General features: G+C 45.1%; 2 protein-coding genes across 3 annotated transcripts in view; one reads left to right on the forward strand and one right to left on the reverse strand.

Annotated features, from left to right (window-relative positions):
* The window catches only part of GTF3C1 (general transcription factor IIIC subunit 1), a 39327-nt gene extending 22364 nt beyond the window's left edge, over nucleotides 1–16963 (forward strand). For both annotated transcript variants that reach the window (XM_072935685.1, XM_012577414.5), the window contains exons 23-37: nucleotides 296–478; nucleotides 953–1110; nucleotides 2385–2527; nucleotides 2713–2794; nucleotides 3929–4041; nucleotides 4975–5037; nucleotides 5550–5643; nucleotides 6562–6734; nucleotides 7260–7544; nucleotides 9491–9744; nucleotides 11088–11374; nucleotides 11890–12559; nucleotides 14050–14089; nucleotides 15074–15266; nucleotides 16577–16963. In XM_072935685.1, the coding sequence (XP_072791786.1) occupies nucleotides 296–478; nucleotides 953–1110; nucleotides 2385–2527; nucleotides 2713–2794; nucleotides 3929–4041; nucleotides 4975–5037; nucleotides 5550–5643; nucleotides 6562–6734; nucleotides 7260–7544; nucleotides 9491–9744; nucleotides 11088–11374; nucleotides 11890–12559; nucleotides 14050–14089; nucleotides 15074–15266; nucleotides 16577–16798 (2960 nt within the window). In that variant the 3' untranslated portion in view covers nucleotides 16799–16963. The remainder of the gene's footprint in view (nucleotides 1–295; nucleotides 479–952; nucleotides 1111–2384; nucleotides 2528–2712; nucleotides 2795–3928; nucleotides 4042–4974; nucleotides 5038–5549; nucleotides 5644–6561; nucleotides 6735–7259; nucleotides 7545–9490; nucleotides 9745–11087; nucleotides 11375–11889; nucleotides 12560–14049; nucleotides 14090–15073; nucleotides 15267–16576) is intronic.
* On the reverse strand, nucleotides 16873–17761 carry LOC100190325 (DNA directed RNA polymerase III polypeptide K-like; the record flags this gene model as incomplete). The annotated part of the gene is given in 3 exon segments (NM_001245455.1): nucleotides 16873–17176; nucleotides 17243–17530; nucleotides 17610–17761. Coding segments are annotated over 2 exon segments (123 nt in total). The 3' UTR covers nucleotides 16873–17176; nucleotides 17243–17455.
* Between the last annotated feature and the right edge of the window lie 100 nt (nucleotides 17762–17861).

Raw genomic sequence — 17861 nt, forward strand, 5'->3', positions numbered from 1 at the left:
TGAGCTAAGGAGGGGAAAATGCTTCAGGTTGAATGTAAAACCTCAGCTCTGTTCCCTTGTGTTTGTGCACTGTAAATGAGGCTTAATTACTTGATGATTCCTAATTAATGTAGGAATTTATTCTGTGAGCTGCTGAGAAGGGGCATGGAATGACACAACTAACAAAGAGCAATTTTGAGAGGGCATCTGTCTTTTTAATTTACTGAAATTTGTCATTTGGTCTCTATACCTTGTATTAACATTGTAGAATGTCATTGCTAAAAAGTTCCACTGCTGTAAATATGTGTCATTTTAGGTAACAAAATTAACATTTTGGGAGAAGCAAATGTAGGATCAGAGTCACTTATCCAGAAAGAATGTATTGAAATAACTAAAGAACCAACCCTGGATAGAACAAAACGAGTGAGAGGTGGAAAAAGCCAAAAGAGGAAGAGGCTTAGGAAAGATGTTGGAAAGAAGACAAAGAAGAAAAAGAAAGGTAAGAAACAGGAAAAAGCAGCACTCTTTACTATGCCTGGGCCTGCAGGAAGCTGCTTTGGCAAAGAGGGTGTGGGACAGGGCAGCTGTGTGGCCATGTCTGTGCTGCCTCAGTCACTGGGAGGCTCAGGTGTCCCATGAGCTGTGTGTGAGCCACGGCTGCACAGGCTGCAGGAATCCTCATGGAGTTTGTGCCCGAGCAGCTCCCTGCAATCCATGATCAGCTCTTGATAGCTGGCTTAAAGGTTCCTCATGGAATGATGCTCTAGGCTGTCAATTTGCCAATTAAAGTGTTGGCTTTCTCATGCCTGGGAGAGCTATTGCTGCATTTCACTTCTAGAATGCAACTTCCTTCCCTGCTTGTCTCTCAGTCTTACAAACTTGACCTGGTGCTGAGGCTGTGCTAGAAGTTTGAGTTAATCAGAATATAAGGTGCTGAGATAAATGTCTTCTGTTGTTTCCCTGGGTTTGTCAGAAGAGGATTCTGCAGACAAAAGCAAACGGCTGCGCTACCACGACAAGGCTGACCAGAGTGCCCTGCTGAGGATGACGCGGCTGCGCGTGACCTGGACGGTGCAGGAGGACAGCCTGCTCATGCTCTGCAGGATTGCCAGCCACGTGCTCAATGCCAAGGTGTGAGCACTGCTCAATTGGAAAATCTGTGTTGTATGAACTTGTCTAACCATTCAGTATCCATCCACAAACAACTTCAAAAACTGAGAGATTTGACAAATCAAATTAAAATAATGATGGATCATGGTTAGACGACTTGTTTAAAGGATAGAGTTTTGCACCTTAGCTAAAAGAGCTTTATAAAAGTTTATGTGCAGTGATTATTATCATAACAATGTTAGTGATAGTACCTTATGTACTTCACTGCATACAACAAATGATGAACAAGACCATCAAAGTTTCTTCTGTCCAAGAGAGAGGGGGAAATGTGGGAAATGGATTTGTAGAGAGTTGTCAGGGCCTGACAGAAGGCCCACACAGTGTGCATCTGTATGCAAACTTTGAGATAAGAAATGCTGACTTAGAAATGCCATGGAATAGGATAGATACTGTTGAGAGAGAAATTGAACTAGAAAAAAATCCATCTTCAAAGGATGGCCTTGCAAATAAGACTGGATACTTTGAAGAAATAGAGCTATGAAAGATGCATTGTAGTAGGACCCATGAGGGGTAATTTCAGATAATTGGCTTTAAGGCATTTACAGCATGGTGTGGCAAAAGCTGATAGGCCAAGAAACGCTTATAAGGTATTATAATTAGGAAATGGTTGGCTTCTGATTATGATGGTATGAGTTATAACACCTGTATTGTCTCAGCCCTCTCATGAGACTGAAAATGGAATGAAAGTTTTGAAAACACCTCTCAGGTGCCCCATCTCTGGGTCAGAAAAGGGTATTGTCTGACAAGCACAGGGCTGCTGGGTGCTGTTTTGTAAATGCAGGCGAACCCAATGGGAAGAAATGATGATGTCTGACTCAATTCAGAAGGCTGAATTATTTATTTATTATAACTATGCTAAAATACATCAATATACTATATAAAAGGATGATACTAAAACTACATCCTACTTTCTCTAACACAACTCATGACCCTCTCATGAGAGCCCAGCCCCAGGTGGGTTGGATTGTCCATCAGGCTCAAACAATCCTCACCAGAATCCAACCAAGCAATCACCCCAGGTAAACAATTCTCCAAACACATTCCACATTGGAAAAACAAGGAGCAGAAACAGAAATTGTTTTCTCTTTCATTTCTCTCTGTGCACCTCTATGAAAATCCTGAGAGGGAGAGAAATGTGCTTGCCACAGTGCTGCACACACATTTCACCTGCCAGAACTTCTCACCATATTTGTGCACACAGAGGTTGAACTGCAGACACTCTGTTCCTCCTGCAGGTGAAAGGGCCCTTTGTGCCCTGGCAGGTGGTGAGGGACCTGATGCACTCCAGCTTCGAGGAGTCTCTGGATAAAACCTCCCATTCCGTGGGACGCAGAGCCCGCTACATTGTCAGAAACCCACAGACCTACCTCAATTACAAGTAAGAAGTTTTCTGTGTTGTAGATATGGGCTATATTCTCCTGGAGGGATATGGTCCTCCTACATATTTCTTTTGTTTCATGGCACTTGAAAATTTCATCTTGCTTGCACCCTGCTGCTGTCAAATCTGTTTTGAACTGGGAAAATTTCAGCTCTGAGCAACACCTTCAATTGTATCTCTTGCAGAGTTTGCCTTGCTGAGGTTTACCAAGATAAAGCCCTTATTGACGATTTCATGAATAGAGAAAATAATTATGAAGATCCACAGGTAGGAGGGAAGTATTCCAAAAGTTCATAGAGTACTTAATGCTGTTTGAATTACTGAGTACTTGCACTGTGATTTCATGCCTTTTCTCTCCCTTGAACCTTCAGCTATTTTTAAAATAGCATCACTGTAAAAATGCAGCATCATTGCTGGTTTGGGATAAAGTGGACACAGGGCAGCTTTCCAAAGGCACATAAACAGCCCCCTGTGCAACAACCACTGTGTGTTTTCAATGTGCTTGTTTATAAATATCCATGACTAAACATCTCTATCTTCTGATTCCTTTTTATATCCTTTCAGACACATTGTTACCTGAGCAAGAAAATGTTTTTGTTCTGTAATTTCTAATTTTTATTCCAGTTGTGTGTTGAACTGTCACCTTAGCTTCTGTGAATGAGTGCAGGAACACGAGCAAATTTTATCAGACTTGATTTGAGCAGCCAAAAGATTTTATTTTTTTTTTTTCCATTTAAATGAACCATAATTTCAAATTGAAAAGTTGTTTACACTTTCAGTGCAAGCAATTCCATTTTGCTTTTCAGAATTTTTTTCAGAACAAGGACAGTGTCATAGCAAGATTTTTATCTAGGATTGCCAATTCATACCACTGTCAGAAAAGCCCATCAGTTCTGTTGTTAGATTCATGTTGCTTAAAGGAAGAGCAGTTGTTCATTGATGAGACATCACTAAAATGAATATGTGTCCCCATCCCCAAAGTCTGTTAAATATAAACTTGTTTCCAGAGATCATTCCTCTCATGTAACAGGTGTTCTCCAAGCCATGATTGTGCAAACACTTCATGGAGAACATGGAAAAGCCTGCAGGGCTTGAGCAGAAGCTTAAACATAGCTCTAGTAAGAGATCTTGCTGTTAATTCAAGAAATTGTCTTAGAACATATGTTCATGGTGCTTGGCTTGTAGCTGTGAGCTGGTTACAGATGGAACCTGCAACTGTTCAGTGAAACAGCAAACACAAACTGCACAAGCTTTTCCCTGCCTTGCCTTGGCTGTTGGACTGCTTCTGACTTCAGAATTCAGTTATTGCTACAAGAATTTTCATGCACACTTGAAAAGTAGAGGGGTTTTTCCACCCTAAGAAATTGAGCTTGATGACATTTCTGTCTCCTCTTTTCAAAGGTTTGTGCAAATGAGTTTAAAGAGTTTGTGGGAAGACTGAAAGAGAAATTCAGTTCGACCCTGGGGAACCCCAAACTGGAGATTCCTGACACTCTGGAGGAACTCTTTGCCAGGTATTTTCATCCTGGTGCTGTTGGCTCTGCACATGGGGTGGGGTGAGGCAGTGAGACAGGGGACAGCAATTCAGAGCAGGTCTCTTCCCTGGGCATGATTTACACTCTCTGTGCTTGTACCCTTAGTAAGAAAACAAGTTTTACTAAATACAACCAGCAGTGTTGCTTTCATAGCCACACTTCCTAAATACATATAAGTGATTTTCAGTTATTTGTACAATTTTGCTGATTTCAAGCCATTCCTATTGCTTAAATAAGACTTTTAATCCAGAAATTCACTACAGCAGATTTTCCTAAATTGTCAAGTCCTCAACCTTGGTGTTAGAGATGTTGCTACTCAGGTGTAACTTTTATTACAGCAGAAATCTAGCATTTTTCAGATTAACTGGCCCCATTTTCTATCACAATTTGTAGCTGGTTGCTCAGCTGAATCATTTCAGTGCTGCTAAAAGTATTGATAAGGAAGAGCACTCAGCCTTGTACAGCATTCTCCAGCTCCAGGTCGTTAAGCTTTTTCATGATGATTAAGACTTGAAAAGCAGCATGGAAAAATTATGTCTCAGACCATTTTATGATAACAAATTGAGCACTTCTGTAATTTTTCCTATTTTGGGAAGAGCTGTGCATTACAGCAAAAGTGCTGCTGGCCGTAACTGGAAGTCCAAAACCTGAATAAAATGACAAATCCTTTCAGTGCTAGAACTGTCTCCTGTCCATTGTTTTATCTCCTTGTCAACAGATATTTGAGTGGAGGTGGATCTTGACAGTTCTTTTCCTGTCTGACCCTTGTGCTGAGGCAGTCCCTGGGCTGGCCCAGCACTTGTCTCATTAGCAGTTGTGCTCATCAGCCTCTGGGCTTCATGGCTGATGCAAAATCACAGAAAATCACAGAAAATCTGATTCCAGTGTTCTCCTTTCCCTTCCCTTAACTAGATTTCGAGTGCTGGCAATTGGAGAAGACACAAATCAAGGCCCAAAAGAGGATAATCTGAGCAGGTGAGTAGCAGTAGCACCATTTTCCTCATTAGGATCAGGCCACATCAGCCTCTTCCATCTGTGGAAGTCATATAAAGAGTGTCCTAATTCAGTGTTTCCATCTGTTTGTTGCAGTGTGTAAATTTATTAACAAAATATACTTTGACAAGACTGTAGAGACCTCTGACATAGATTTGGCAGATAAAATGATAACATAGATAACCTCAAAATTATTTTATCACTGGGACAACTGTACATTTTCTACGTGGATGTTATATCTTAAGAGCAGGAGATGTTATCAGGGAGAACTTTGTGTCAGATTATCTGGACTGATCAAAAAATTGGGGGTAGAAGGTGAGGGAAAATGTAACAGATTCCTTTACATGAATGATCCTCAGCTATAGATCTTGTGCCTCTGTGCTTCTATTTCAGAAGCAGGTGATGGAATTTGTAGATTTTTATTCTGGTTTAATGGATACCTCATGTTCAAAAATCACCAGGAATAATTTTTTTTCTTTTTTTTTTCCTTTCAGTATTTATGATATTCATTTCCTAGTGCTGCAGAATCTGATTCAGAGCACACTGGCACTCTCAGATCACCAGATGGAATCTTGCCTGTCCTTTCAGGTACAGTGTCTGGACCAAACTTAGCTGCACATAGAATCATGGAATTGTTTAGGTGGGAACAGCCCAGCACTGCCAAGGCCACCACTAAACCATGTTCCTTAGTGCCACATCCACGTGTGGTCATACAACCCTAAAGTTTCTTTACCCTCCCTTTGCACATTCCTTTTTCAAATGGGAGAAAAGAAACCCAGAAACTTGGATTTGTATCCATTCTGTGGGGAGTATTCTGCTTTTAGGAAATTATATATTGTAGGAAGATTTTCAGTTTGTTGTTTTCTCTCTGAAGATGAGATTGCAAGATGTGAAGTTGAAGCAATTCCCTAAAATCACATGAAATAAGCTCCACATCACTTCCAGTGGGTCAATCTGTACCATGCTTTAGTGCCCACCTGAGCAGCTGGAATGTTCTGGAGGAGATATCATAAAAACAATCCTAATAGCCAGCTAGCACTGGTGTTGGGGGTCTCTCTTTCTGTGCTGGGGACTACAAAAAGTGATCATCAATCAGTCAAGTGCTTAAGTAAGGTCAAAGTTCAAAGGGAATCTAACAGCTCATAAGCAAGAGTGGAACCTGCATAGCCAAGTTCTCAGAACCAAGTGTTCCTGCTGAAATGAGGGGAAGAATTTACCAAAATATGGCAGAGAAGCATTTTTCACATCTGTAATTCCAGTGGGAGCCTGATCCCATTTTGAATATGAAGTTAAATTTATTGGCATGTACCATGGCAAGTCTGGAAGGCCACAGAAGGAACAGAGGGGTAAAGTGAATGTATATGGATGATTTCCATCCTGGTTTGTGGCTTTTCCCCCCTGAGTGCCCTGGAGCAGCGATGCAGAGTGCAGAGCTGTCCCTTGTGGCCTTTCCCCCTGAGTGCCCTGGAGCAGGCGATGCAGGGCTGTGGCTGGGCTGTGTTGCAGACGTTCCGGCTGTACCAGGAGTACCGGGATGACATCCTGGTGAAGGCTTTCCTAGAGTGCCAGAGGAGGAGCCTGGTGAACCGGCGCAGGGTCAACCACTCGCTGGGGCCCAAGAAGAGCCGCGCTCTGCCCTTCGTGCCCATGTCCTACCAGCTGTCCCAGAGCTACTACAGGTGGGTGGCAGGGGGACGCTGCTGGGCTTGGAGCAAAGGAAAAAAATCCACCCAAGCGTGGCGTGGAGGTGACAGCACAGGAGAAGTGTCCAGAGCAAGGAAGCTTCAGCTGAGGGAGCAGAGGAAGGTGAAGGTGAAGCTGACATCACATCTGTCAGTCCTTACGTGGAGAGCAGTCAGGGCATAGAGCCAAGGGTGCTGGGCAGGAGTTCAGAGGCACATGGAGAGGGGAGGAGATGCAGCACCACAGTTGTAGATGTGGTGGGAAGATTTCTTTAGCACTCCTGTGAAGCAGAAGATGATAGCTTTGCTTTGTATTTGCTGTATGCTACCTGACCTTTACAAGTGCATAAACACCTAATGTTCTGGAAGTAGTAAAAGGACTGTGAAAGCAGATGTGGAAGGTACTTGGTCACCAGCTCTAGAATGAAACTTCAACTGTGGCTCTTCCGTGCTACCATAATTACAAAACTTATTCTCAGAGCAGATTTTGAAGGATTTGTGCTTCTTTGTGTTTTTGTGCAGAGTTTTTACATGGCGCTTCCCCAGTACCATTTGTACGGAGTCTTTCCAGTTCCTGGAGAAGCTCAAAGATGCTGAAAAATCAGACCAGCCACATAACTTCACATTTAAAGATGAAGAAAATGCATCATCAGAAGACATGGTGGCATTTCCCATGGATGGCCCTGGTGGTCAGTGTGTGGCCATGCTCTCCCTGTTCTCCCTGGGACTGGTGGCTGTGAATGTGAGAATCCCAGAGCAGATCATTGTGGTGGACAGCTCTATGGTGGAAAATGAAGTGATAAAAAGGTAAATGCTGTTATTTCTATTAGAGAATACAGTTAGGGGATAACTGGGGTGAAATTGGACAGGAATTTGCATTTCCTGCTCTGCACTGTAGCATTTTTACTGTGCTGTTGTTTTGATTTTTATTTCTGAGGAGGTGCTCTGAAGACGTAATGGCACTTAAGTCAACGTCTCTCATTATAGCCCTGGGCTGCATTTGCCTTCATATGTGACATTTCAATTGCTTGGCACTTCAGTGCCAACAGAGCTGACATGGAAAGGAGAGCACTGGGTGCTACAGGAGCATTCCATCAGCAATGTGCCTTGGCATGTCACAGGATGAGAGGGTTGGTAACAAGGTTTCAGCTTTATCAGTGGAACCTCTCACCACAGCAGTGTTTCTGTACACTGTCTCTTGGATTTAATTTTCCTGTAAGCCTGCAGTAATGGCATGAACTGAAACTGTCCCCAGGCAGTGGGAGCCTGTGAGCCCTTTTCCTTACAGTCATTATGTGCTTTCTTCAAAGTGCAACTAAAATCTCTTAGTTATTTGATCTGCTGCTTCCTATTGTGATAAGCATGGAAAATACTTTGTTGTTTTTCTCTTTAGGGCAGCTTAATTCCTACTTGAGGAGTATTACTGTGGTCACTCTCCCATAGCATGCTGTTCTTTAAAATGAGCAGCTTTAGTTCCTTCATTCATGTTACCCAGTTCTCTGTCTTTTTAATTATTTTCTTCTGCACTGAATTGTGATGTCAAAAAACAAAAGCCATGCTCCTGCTGGCAGCTCTGTGCCAATTCCTTCCTGTTATATAGGTGAAACACCTGCTAATGCATCCCAAGATTCCAAAGGGCCATGGCCTTGCCAAAACAAAAGCAGCCAAACCTCCCCAGTACAGTGATCCATGCATAGCTTATGATTTTTGTGACTCACCTAACAAGTTTCTTTTCCTTCATGTGGTTAATTTACCCTCTCAGTGTGGAGGGACAGATGCAGAGTACTGTAATAGAAATAACATGCATTTGTCATAGGGAATTGCTCCCTGCTCTTTTCCAGGCTGACTCTCCAGTGTGCTGGAGATGTTCTGAATGCAGATCCCAACTTCTCATATACTTGCAGTGTCCTCAGTTGGGTGGTCCTGTGCAGGCTGAATGAGCTGTTTTAGCAGCCAGGTTATTAACAAAAATACACTGAGCCCTGGCCTGGTCCCATTGCTGAGTAGGGGCATCTTGAGTAGTGCACTCATTGTTTTTTTACTAAGTGGTATGTTCCCTTTCAATTTAAAATATATTTTAAAAGAAGGTACTTAAGTTATAATTCATGTTAGAAAAGTTGGAAGGAGCCTTTCATAGTCCCTGCATAGTCTGCTTGAAACAGAGGCACCTTCAGAGTTAGATCAGGTTGTTCAGAGCCTTCAGGTTTATCCATAGTGGCTCTTGTCATGTCCTAGAATAAATAGTGTTGGTGTAACTAAGTTTGTTTCTGGGCAATCCATCCTGGCTGCTACTGCTGTTCTTTTCTTTACTGGGAGGATGTCTGCAGTTTGGTTTTTGGTGTTTTTTTAATTATTATTTTTTAAAGTAACTGAAATCTGCAACTCTCTCTCCTCCTTTTCACCCTGAAAAATAAAAAGAACAGTCTGCCCCATCCTGCAATATCCCTCATGCTCTCAGTGTCTAACAGATGTTCCCTCAACATGAAGCATCTGCTGAACCAAAGAGCTGAGATATTTTGGGTTCATTTCAACACATTTTGCAAAAAAAGAGAGTTTCCTTTTCCAGGGACCTTCAGTGTGTTTCCTTTTCTGTAGTTCTTGTTCTCAGTGCTCTAAATCAGCCTGGTGTGGACACTGCCCCAGCTGCCCAGAGCACAGGGGTGCCGTGTCCTTGGTCTGCTCAGTGTCATGAATCACTTCCTTCTTTTGGGAAAAGCCCAACAAACAAATGCACCCTCCTGTGTTTGCTGTAGCTTGGGAAAAGAAGGACTGGAGGACGAGGATGATGAGGATGATGATTTGGATGACAGCTCTGGAGGCAAGCGCAGAATCGAAGTGAAACCTCGCCAGGCCTCTCACACCAATTATTTACTGATGAGAGGCTACTACTCCCCTGGCATCGTCAGCACACGCAACCTGAGCCCCAGCGACAACATCGTGGTCAACTCCTGCCAGGTGAAGGTCAGGCTCAGATGTACCCCCATCCCAGGAAGGCTCAGCTCTCCAGGTGAGTTCTGTTTGGCCTAGAGTGCACTGAAGTGGCTTGGAGCAGGAGAGATGGTGAGCTCACCTGCTGAGGAATTGATTTAAACAAAGGCCCCTGACAGGAACATTCTGTTTGCATTACACATCAAGCCTGTAAAGCTTTCTCTCCTGACTTAAAACAGATGGCTGACTTAGGCTTTTGTTGGTAACAAGGCCTTCCTCTTTTTCATGTTGTGTCAAACTATGACTGCAATCTGTCCTCTGCTCTGTTAACCCTATCCAGAAGGTTTTTTCAGTCCCTTCAACAACTTAAAATACCATATGATGTCACAGCCAGGCTTTCTCTTCTGTAAAGAGAAAAGAAAATCTTTCAGAGCTCCTTGAATGGAAATTCTCATTTAACTTGTCTCATGCAAGTGCCTGAAGTAGTGGTGTCCAATGTCTGGCCTCCTGTGTCAGTAATTTAAACAGTTTTATATTTGGAGCTTGACTGACTGCAGTTCATCAGCACTGCCCCTTCTTAAAGAGTATCTTGTTTTCAGCTGTAATGCAAATGTATCCAGAGCCTTGAGCTCTGCAGCTGAAGTCCTCTAGTGCTGCCCCTGCCCATTTCCATTGCTGTTGTGACAGAGGTAAAACAGAAATTCTTTCTCATGTCTCTGCTGCCCCTCATGCCCTCCGTCTGTGCTGAGCTGACTGCTCATTACAGCTGAGCCCATTTTACCTGGCCCCAAAAGTTTCAGAGGCAAATGTGTGGAGCAGCCTGCAGGAAAAAGGGGAAAGGAGCAGGAAGAGCAGTGCCAGAGCTGCCCCCTCAGCAGCCAGGACTGGGACAGGGGTCCCATGGCTTCAGTTGTGGATGCTCTGCACAGGGGGTCACTTTGGGGCAGTGCTGGGCCTGTCACTGAACACAGAGATGCTTTGTTGAACTAACTGTCTTTGTTGAACCATTGTCAAGTGGGAGTTCAAACCATATCTGGCCAACAGCTTTCTACTGTAGATTTTTTAATTAAAACTGTCCTCTAAAGCATTTCCTTGCCCTAGAATTTTCACTTGACCTTCCTCAAGAAAAAAGGAGAGGATTCCCTCATTAATTCAGAGCTGAGCTGACCCAGTGTTCACTGCCTTCCAGCCATAATTCTTTTTGCTGGGAGGGTGAGCCCTTGCAAACCAGTTTGCTCCTCTTTACAGGTCTTTTCAGACAGATACACAAGGCAGAAAGAAAAAAGGGAATTGCAAAATGAAAAGGGAAAGCTGAGCTCTGTTTTTAATTGGTCTAGAACACCTCTAATCTGTTTGTCTTCCTGTAGCAGGTTGCACAGTAACTGCTTCTTCACAGCTTAAACTCCCATGGTTTATTTGCAGCTCCTTCCCTGCTGGATCACGTGGCTGTGGGCATCTCCTGCCTCCCTGAAACTTTCACCAGGCTGATAAAAATCCAGGAAGAAAACTATGAGATGGAGAAGTTTCTCCGGGAGTGTACAGAGCGTTATGGGTACAGCCCCGGGGACGTGGCAGCTGTTCTGGAGATCAGGAAGGCCATAGAGGCCACTTCCCACTTTGGGATTTGCACAGCTGAGCTGAGCAAACGTTTCTGCAGCTATGAACAGGTGGAAGCTGAGCGCAGCAGGAGCTTGGAGCAGTACATCCAGGTGGGTTTACAGCCAGCTGCTTTCCATACATTCATGTTTGCATGCTCAGTATTCCCTTGAACAGGACAAGCTTCCAGGCTGTCAGAAGCAGCTATAAATTGAACAGACTTTTTTATGTTAGGCAGGAGAAACACACCACACCTGACAGCAATCTTGCCTCAAAGTTAGGAAGGACAAAAATTAAAGCAGCACTTAATCAAAGATAGGAATGAACTGTTTCAGAAACCTAGAGGTGCTAACATCAACCTTTGGAAGCAAAGTACTTGTTCCCAGTTATATTTTTAACTTACTTTAAGCTGAAGAAAAATCTCATGCTGCAATTTCAGGAAGCTTTAGGGCTAAAACATCTTTTCAACTTCAGTGCAGCTGGAGGCAAAATTGAATATTCTAATAAACTTTGCTCCTCCCTTGCTGCCACTTAAATCATGGCAATTCCATGACACTGGGTTAAAGTAACATTTCTCAGTGAAAGCTCCTGAGATAATTTGTTGTGGGGTTTTGTTTGTTTTTTACAGGACCTCATTGAAATGCAGCAGGTTTTAGAAGTAGGAGGCCACACTGTCAGACTGGTGGCAATAGTGTTTGCCAAGCCCTGGCTGCTACGCTCAGTGTGCCTGAAGAAAGCAGAGGATGCTGAGCAGCCAGGGGCAGACCCTGCTCTCCCAGATGTGCCACAGGAACACCTGCCCTCAGAGCCAGGGGAGGGACAGGAGTGTCTGGGAGAGGAGGAGCAGCTGGGAAAACACACACAGTGTGCCAGTGATGACGAGCCCCCGAGGAAGAGATGTAAGACTGACGTCCTTCAGGGTGACAGTCACCTCTGCCAGGGTGCACAGCCTGCTCTGGCACATGCAGATGGCTGCAACTTGGATGCAGCTGCTCCTGAGCCTGTCCCAAGGAAGGAGGCTGTTACTGCAGGTGAAGAAGCTGCAGGAGGAGGCTCCCTAGAGCCCCCAGCTGAACCCCCAGCTGAACCCCCAGCTGAACTCCCAGAGCCTGCTCCAGAGGCTGTGGATGTGGGCACTTACAAGGAACAAGATAAATCTTGTTCTGAGGACAAAGAACCCGAAGTAGAGACTGATGAGCTCAGCACTGAGCACAGCAAGCAGATCCCTATCCCTGAACAATCAGCCAGTGAGCAGGATGATCTTTCCTACTTCCAGGAGAACCCAGGAGTCTCTAAAGGTATGGAGAACCCTCTGCATCCCTGAAATACAACCCAGATCCCAAACCAGTAGCTCCACTTTATAAGCAAATCCTGGATTCTTTATGCAGCTGTACCAGAGAGATTGTCTTCTCTCACAGATAAATTGGCATAACACTAATTCATGTGGAAGATCTCCAAATTTTCAAATACCTCACATAATCCTTCCTGTTCCTTTTGCTGGAATGACTAGTCCAGAAGTGTGTTTTCCTTAGAAACTTGTTTCTATGTCTTAAATTTTTTTTTTTAATAATTTGGATCCAAAGTTTCTCATCTCTGGCTTCAGTCCAAAGGTCAGGCGTCTCTAAGCCCAGAAAACACAGCACTGCTGGTGTGCATTTAGCTGGAATGTCCATGGCTGGAAGTCCTAAACTCATTAAACCGTTCACCAGGAAGCAGCACATGCCAGTGAGATTTAACAGCCTCATTTGTAACCCAATTGGACTTCATTTTCCTTTCCTTTTTACTGCCAGTTTTCTAATAAGTAGTAGTTCTTGCCAAGCTTTACATGTAGTAGTTTGTGGGGGATTTAATTTTGGTTTGGTTTTTATGAGCTCTAATCTCAGACTGAACCACAAGCTCACTGCTCCTGTGGTACCTTGCCAAGCCCTGCCAGTACCCAGGTCCAGAGGGTGATCCCTAACATCCCACAGCTTGGGATTGTTTAACTGGAGCCTTCCTGCAGGAAATGCACTCTGGGCTGTCTAAACAGAAGAGACCTCAGCAGTTCTTAAATTAAACTACTGAAGTACTTCCCTGGATTTAACATCCTTCACTTTTTTGTAGCATAGGAGGGGAAAAAACAGGAGTTCTGTTATCAAACACAGAGTTCTCACTGGCCAGTGAATGTTTACATGTGCTTAGGCCAAAGCTGTTACCCTCTGGGTGTGGTAGGAACACCTTGTTAAGTAATTGTCTAATTAAAACCCATGACATCATGTAATGGGAGTTGCAGAGACAGCCTTTGCTTTGAAACCGAGCCCTGCTGGAATCCTGAGTTTGCACTCACGTCTCCAGCTCCTTGGAGCTCTGCCCTACATCCCTCTGATTTCCAGGAGCTTTAGGTTACTCAGACCCTGGGAGAGCTCCAGGCTGAGACCCTGTACAGCTCTCTGTGAACCTCAGTTCTTTCAGCCCGTACAATCACCATGGTTCAGCCATAGCATCAGACTTCTAGGATTAAAACCTGCTGGGTTTTATCATAAAACCAGCTAGGACTGGGGAAAAGAGCCACAAAAAGTGGGGTTGAGTAAAGAGATGTAGTTGTGGGAGGAGGTGTGGGAGGAGTGTGCTGCAGGCAGGGCAGAGGGTCAGCTCAGAGCTCCCCAAAACTGAGAGCAGCACGTGGAGTAGTTTGCTGCTGTGGTTCCCTGGCAAGCTCTCGCACTTCACGGCTTGGCCACCTTTAACTCTCCTTCCATTAGATAAGGAATTTGAGTTAATTAGAAAATATGTGTACTTTTCTTTCCAGGAAGCTCCATGACAGATGTCTCCCAGGCAGCCAGGGACCGGTGAGTAACAGAAACGTCTGCAGAATACCAAACACTTGCCACTGCCAAAAGAGTACTGGAAGCAGTGGTTTGGAAACCTCAGTTTTATGCTCTAATGAGCAGTGATGGAGAAACCCCATTCCATTGTTCCTGTTAATGTTCCTTGTGCTCCTGTGCATGCTGAAAAAATGTCTCTGATAGATATTTTTACCCAAAAAGCAACGAGCTCCAAATACCAGAGAACCAAAACTGATTTTACTGCACAAATAAGCCCAGTGCCAGCTTCCAGGTGCCCTGCAGTATGAGAAATGGGAATTTCCATGCAGGGACTGTCTTTTGGACATCAAAATGCTAAAAATGAGGAATTTGCTTCCCATCAAAGCACTGTTGCTGCATGATGCAGGTCTTGGATAACTTTTGGAGGATATTAGAGCTAATGTGAAACACAGCTTCCCTGTTCATCAAGGGAACATTGAGGTATATCCAGGCTGTGGGTACAGCCAGGGCAGCTGCTGGGTTTGTAATGGAGCTAAAAGGGGTGAAAAATGCAGATTTGGTAGAGCAGCACCAGCCCTTGCTCAGAGCAGCCACAGGATTTACACTTGTGTTAAAATGGATGCAGTAAGAACCTCTATTAGGCAGTGTCGCTATAGGACACGTGAAAGCACAATGCCAGCCACTGCTATTTGCAAGGTAAAGAAGAAGGTTTATTCTCTGACTCCAACTTTTATACTTTTCCAAAGGTGACAGTGGATTGGAGAGTGAATGGGCCACCTCTCCAAAGACACTGGACAAACTACTAGTACATCAAGTTTCTCCACCCCTATGAAGGAATGCAAAACAATATTTTGTTTATAGAAAATTGTGTGAGAAAGTTTTCTAACAGAATGTAAACTCAGAAGGCTTTAGAAAATCTCAAAAATCAGGGCGACAAGGCATAAATTGAAATTATGAGAAACCTATCCTGAAGAATTCCTGACAGCCGAGTTTGCCTGTCTTTGGCAGGGCCTGTGAGAACGTCTCCTTCATCGGGAGGCCGTGGAGGATCGTGGATGGGAAGCTGAACCAGCCGGTGTGCAAGGGGATGATGGAGGCCGTGCTCTACCACGTCATGAGCAAGCCAGGCGTGCCGCAGTCGGGGCTGCTGCAGCACTACAGCGGCGTCCTGCAGCCCGTGGCCGTGCTGGAGATCCTGCAGGTACAGCCAGGGAAACAGGAAAGCAGCCTGCTCCCTTCAGTGCAGTGCAGCACAGCCGAGGGAGGGAGCAGGGAGCTGCTTTACCCGTGTTGTCACTGATGGCACAGCTTGCTTCTGAATGGATGTACAGGGAGGTGACTTGCTGAAGAGTGGGGGCTTGTCGCCATGAAATTGAGTGATTAATGCAGTGGTAATCACAGGATCATGGAATAGTTTGGGTTGGAAGGGATGTTGGGACCTGTAAGGTCCATTCCAACCCCGTAACATTCTGTGATTCTGTGAAGAATGCCAAGCAAAGAGGAAACCCAAGGACAGGTGTGGATCCAAAGATCAATACCACCTTAAAGATCCTCTGGTTCCAGTCCCCAGTCACCACAGATCATCCAAATATTCTTAATTTTTTTGCTTATATCCCTTCTAGATGGGTAATCTGCCATGAGAATCAAACTGAAATGTGTCTGTGCTAGACATTGTGTCAATCAGACCTTCTCACCAGCCTACAAGTCCTTAATTGTCAAACAAAAGATGGCAAGAAAATTTTGAATTTCTCATAGTTTTTCTCCCACATTTTGACATTCAGTTGCCACCGCTTTGGAAATGGAACTTTGAATATTTATAGGAAAAGAACAGAAATCAGAATCTGAATCAGAGCAGTAATCCTGCAGGCCTTCCCAAAAGCATGACTTCCCTGCTAACTGGAAATCCATTTTCCAGTGTCCATGTGCCACTTCTTCCCCAGGGCTTGTACCCTGTGGTGACAGTGCCAGCTGGGAGTGTTGCCAGTCGTGCATATCCTGTTCTGGATGTTCCAGTATGGATCCCTGGGCAATGTGAATTCAAACCCACAAAATCAAGCTATTAACTACCTCTATATTTTACAGAGTGGAGAACTTCAATCTAACTTCTGCACCAATAAATTCACTAAGAACTGGTTTGGAAACCACAGACAGAGCTTGTCATACACCTATTAACCATTAACAAGGATTGGCACAGAAGTCTGGGATTGACATCCAGAGGCGCCTTAGATTTTTTGTAACTGTTCCTAAATGTTGACATTGCTTGCTGAGCACCTTCTGTGTCAGTAACTGTGTATCAATCACTGTGCTTGAAAGCAACTAGATCTATACAGCTATAGCCAGAGCTTGCATGGTTTTATTGAGCTGTTTATCCTTCTTACCTTTTTGTTGTAACCATGGGTTCCTCAGGGGCCCAAGCAAAGCCACTTTTGGCATAAATTGTCCAGTATTTCTGAGAACACTGTAGCTAGAGCAGCATTCACAGTGTATTAAAATATATGAATTTTTTTGCAGGGTCTGGAAACTCTTGGTTGCATCAGACGATTCTACATGAAAAAGCCATCCCCTGTATCACTCTTTTCTCAGCCATTCGTGGAAGAACAATTACAGAATCCCAAAATGAGTGAAAGTCCAACCATCTACTACGAGCCCACGATAGACTGTACTCTCAGGCTGGGGAGAGTGTTCCCCTGTGACATGAATTGGAATAAATGGGTGCAGATTATCCCTGGATAGAAGGGGTAAAGCTGAGTCATGGGAAATTGGCATAGCCTGTGGGAGGGAGTGTCCATGGAGATTAAATGTTACAATTTGTGCTCCATCATGTTTTTATTAAGTTATTTATCGTTTTTACTTCTGAATATATTTAAACTGAGAATAAAGCTTGATGTTAAAACACAAGTAATATGTGATCCTACTTGAAGCACATTCTCTTTTTATCAGTAACTGGTTGCAGTGTGTAGTTTGTAGTTGCTGCTTTAACTGAGAGGATTTTCACAGGCCACAGCAAAGACCCCCTTCTTTCATTTTTTGTTCTCTGTAAGGGCACAGTGGTTACACTCCCCCTCTGCTTTGCCTGCTGTGCTGTGCTCGGGGCTGAGGTGTGGGGGGTTTCCTCACCGTGCTTCAGCTCGGCTACCTTCAGACCTGTCTGTTCAAACACGGATTTCTCGGTGTGACTATCACCCTGCCCTGTGTGCATTACGGGCACAGCACCGTGCTGGAGCCTGTTTGCCCTCCCTGCCCGGCCCAAAACAACCACGCAGCAGCCGCTCGCTCGCCCGCAGCGCCGCGTTTATTGCAGGAGCAGCAGCAATTCTGATCCCCGCTCCCCCGGGCCTCAGTCCCGCCAGCGGTGCCCGCACTGCGGGTTGCAGCACTTGTAGAAGGTGGTCATGGGCTCGTCGGCCGAGCGCGTCTGGATCTGCATGAAGTAGGCGCGGGGGTGCTCGCACTTGGGGCACGGCTCTGCGGGAAAGCGCCGTGAGGGGCCGTGAGGGGCGGCCGGGCCGAGCCCGCCCCGCGCCGCCCCTCGGCCCGGCCCTACCTGCCGTGGAGTCCACGTTCTCCCAGGCCGCGGCGCCGCCCAGCACATCGTCCACCTCCTTCAGCCGCGGGTACTTCCTGCTGGTCACCTGCGGGACGGGCACGGGAGCGGCTCAGCACCGAGCACCGCGCCCCGGGCACGGCGGGCCCCCCGCCCCGGGCCGCCCCCGCCCCGGTACCTTCCGCGTCACGTTGCGCACGTAGGGACAGGTGGTGCAGGCGAAGCGGTGGCAGCGCGGCCCCTCCTCGGCCA

This window comes from Taeniopygia guttata, chromosome 14, assembly GCF_048771995.1.
Source record: "Taeniopygia guttata chromosome 14, bTaeGut7.mat, whole genome shotgun sequence".
Classification (NCBI taxonomy): Eukaryota; Metazoa; Chordata; class Aves; order Passeriformes; family Estrildidae; genus Taeniopygia; species Taeniopygia guttata.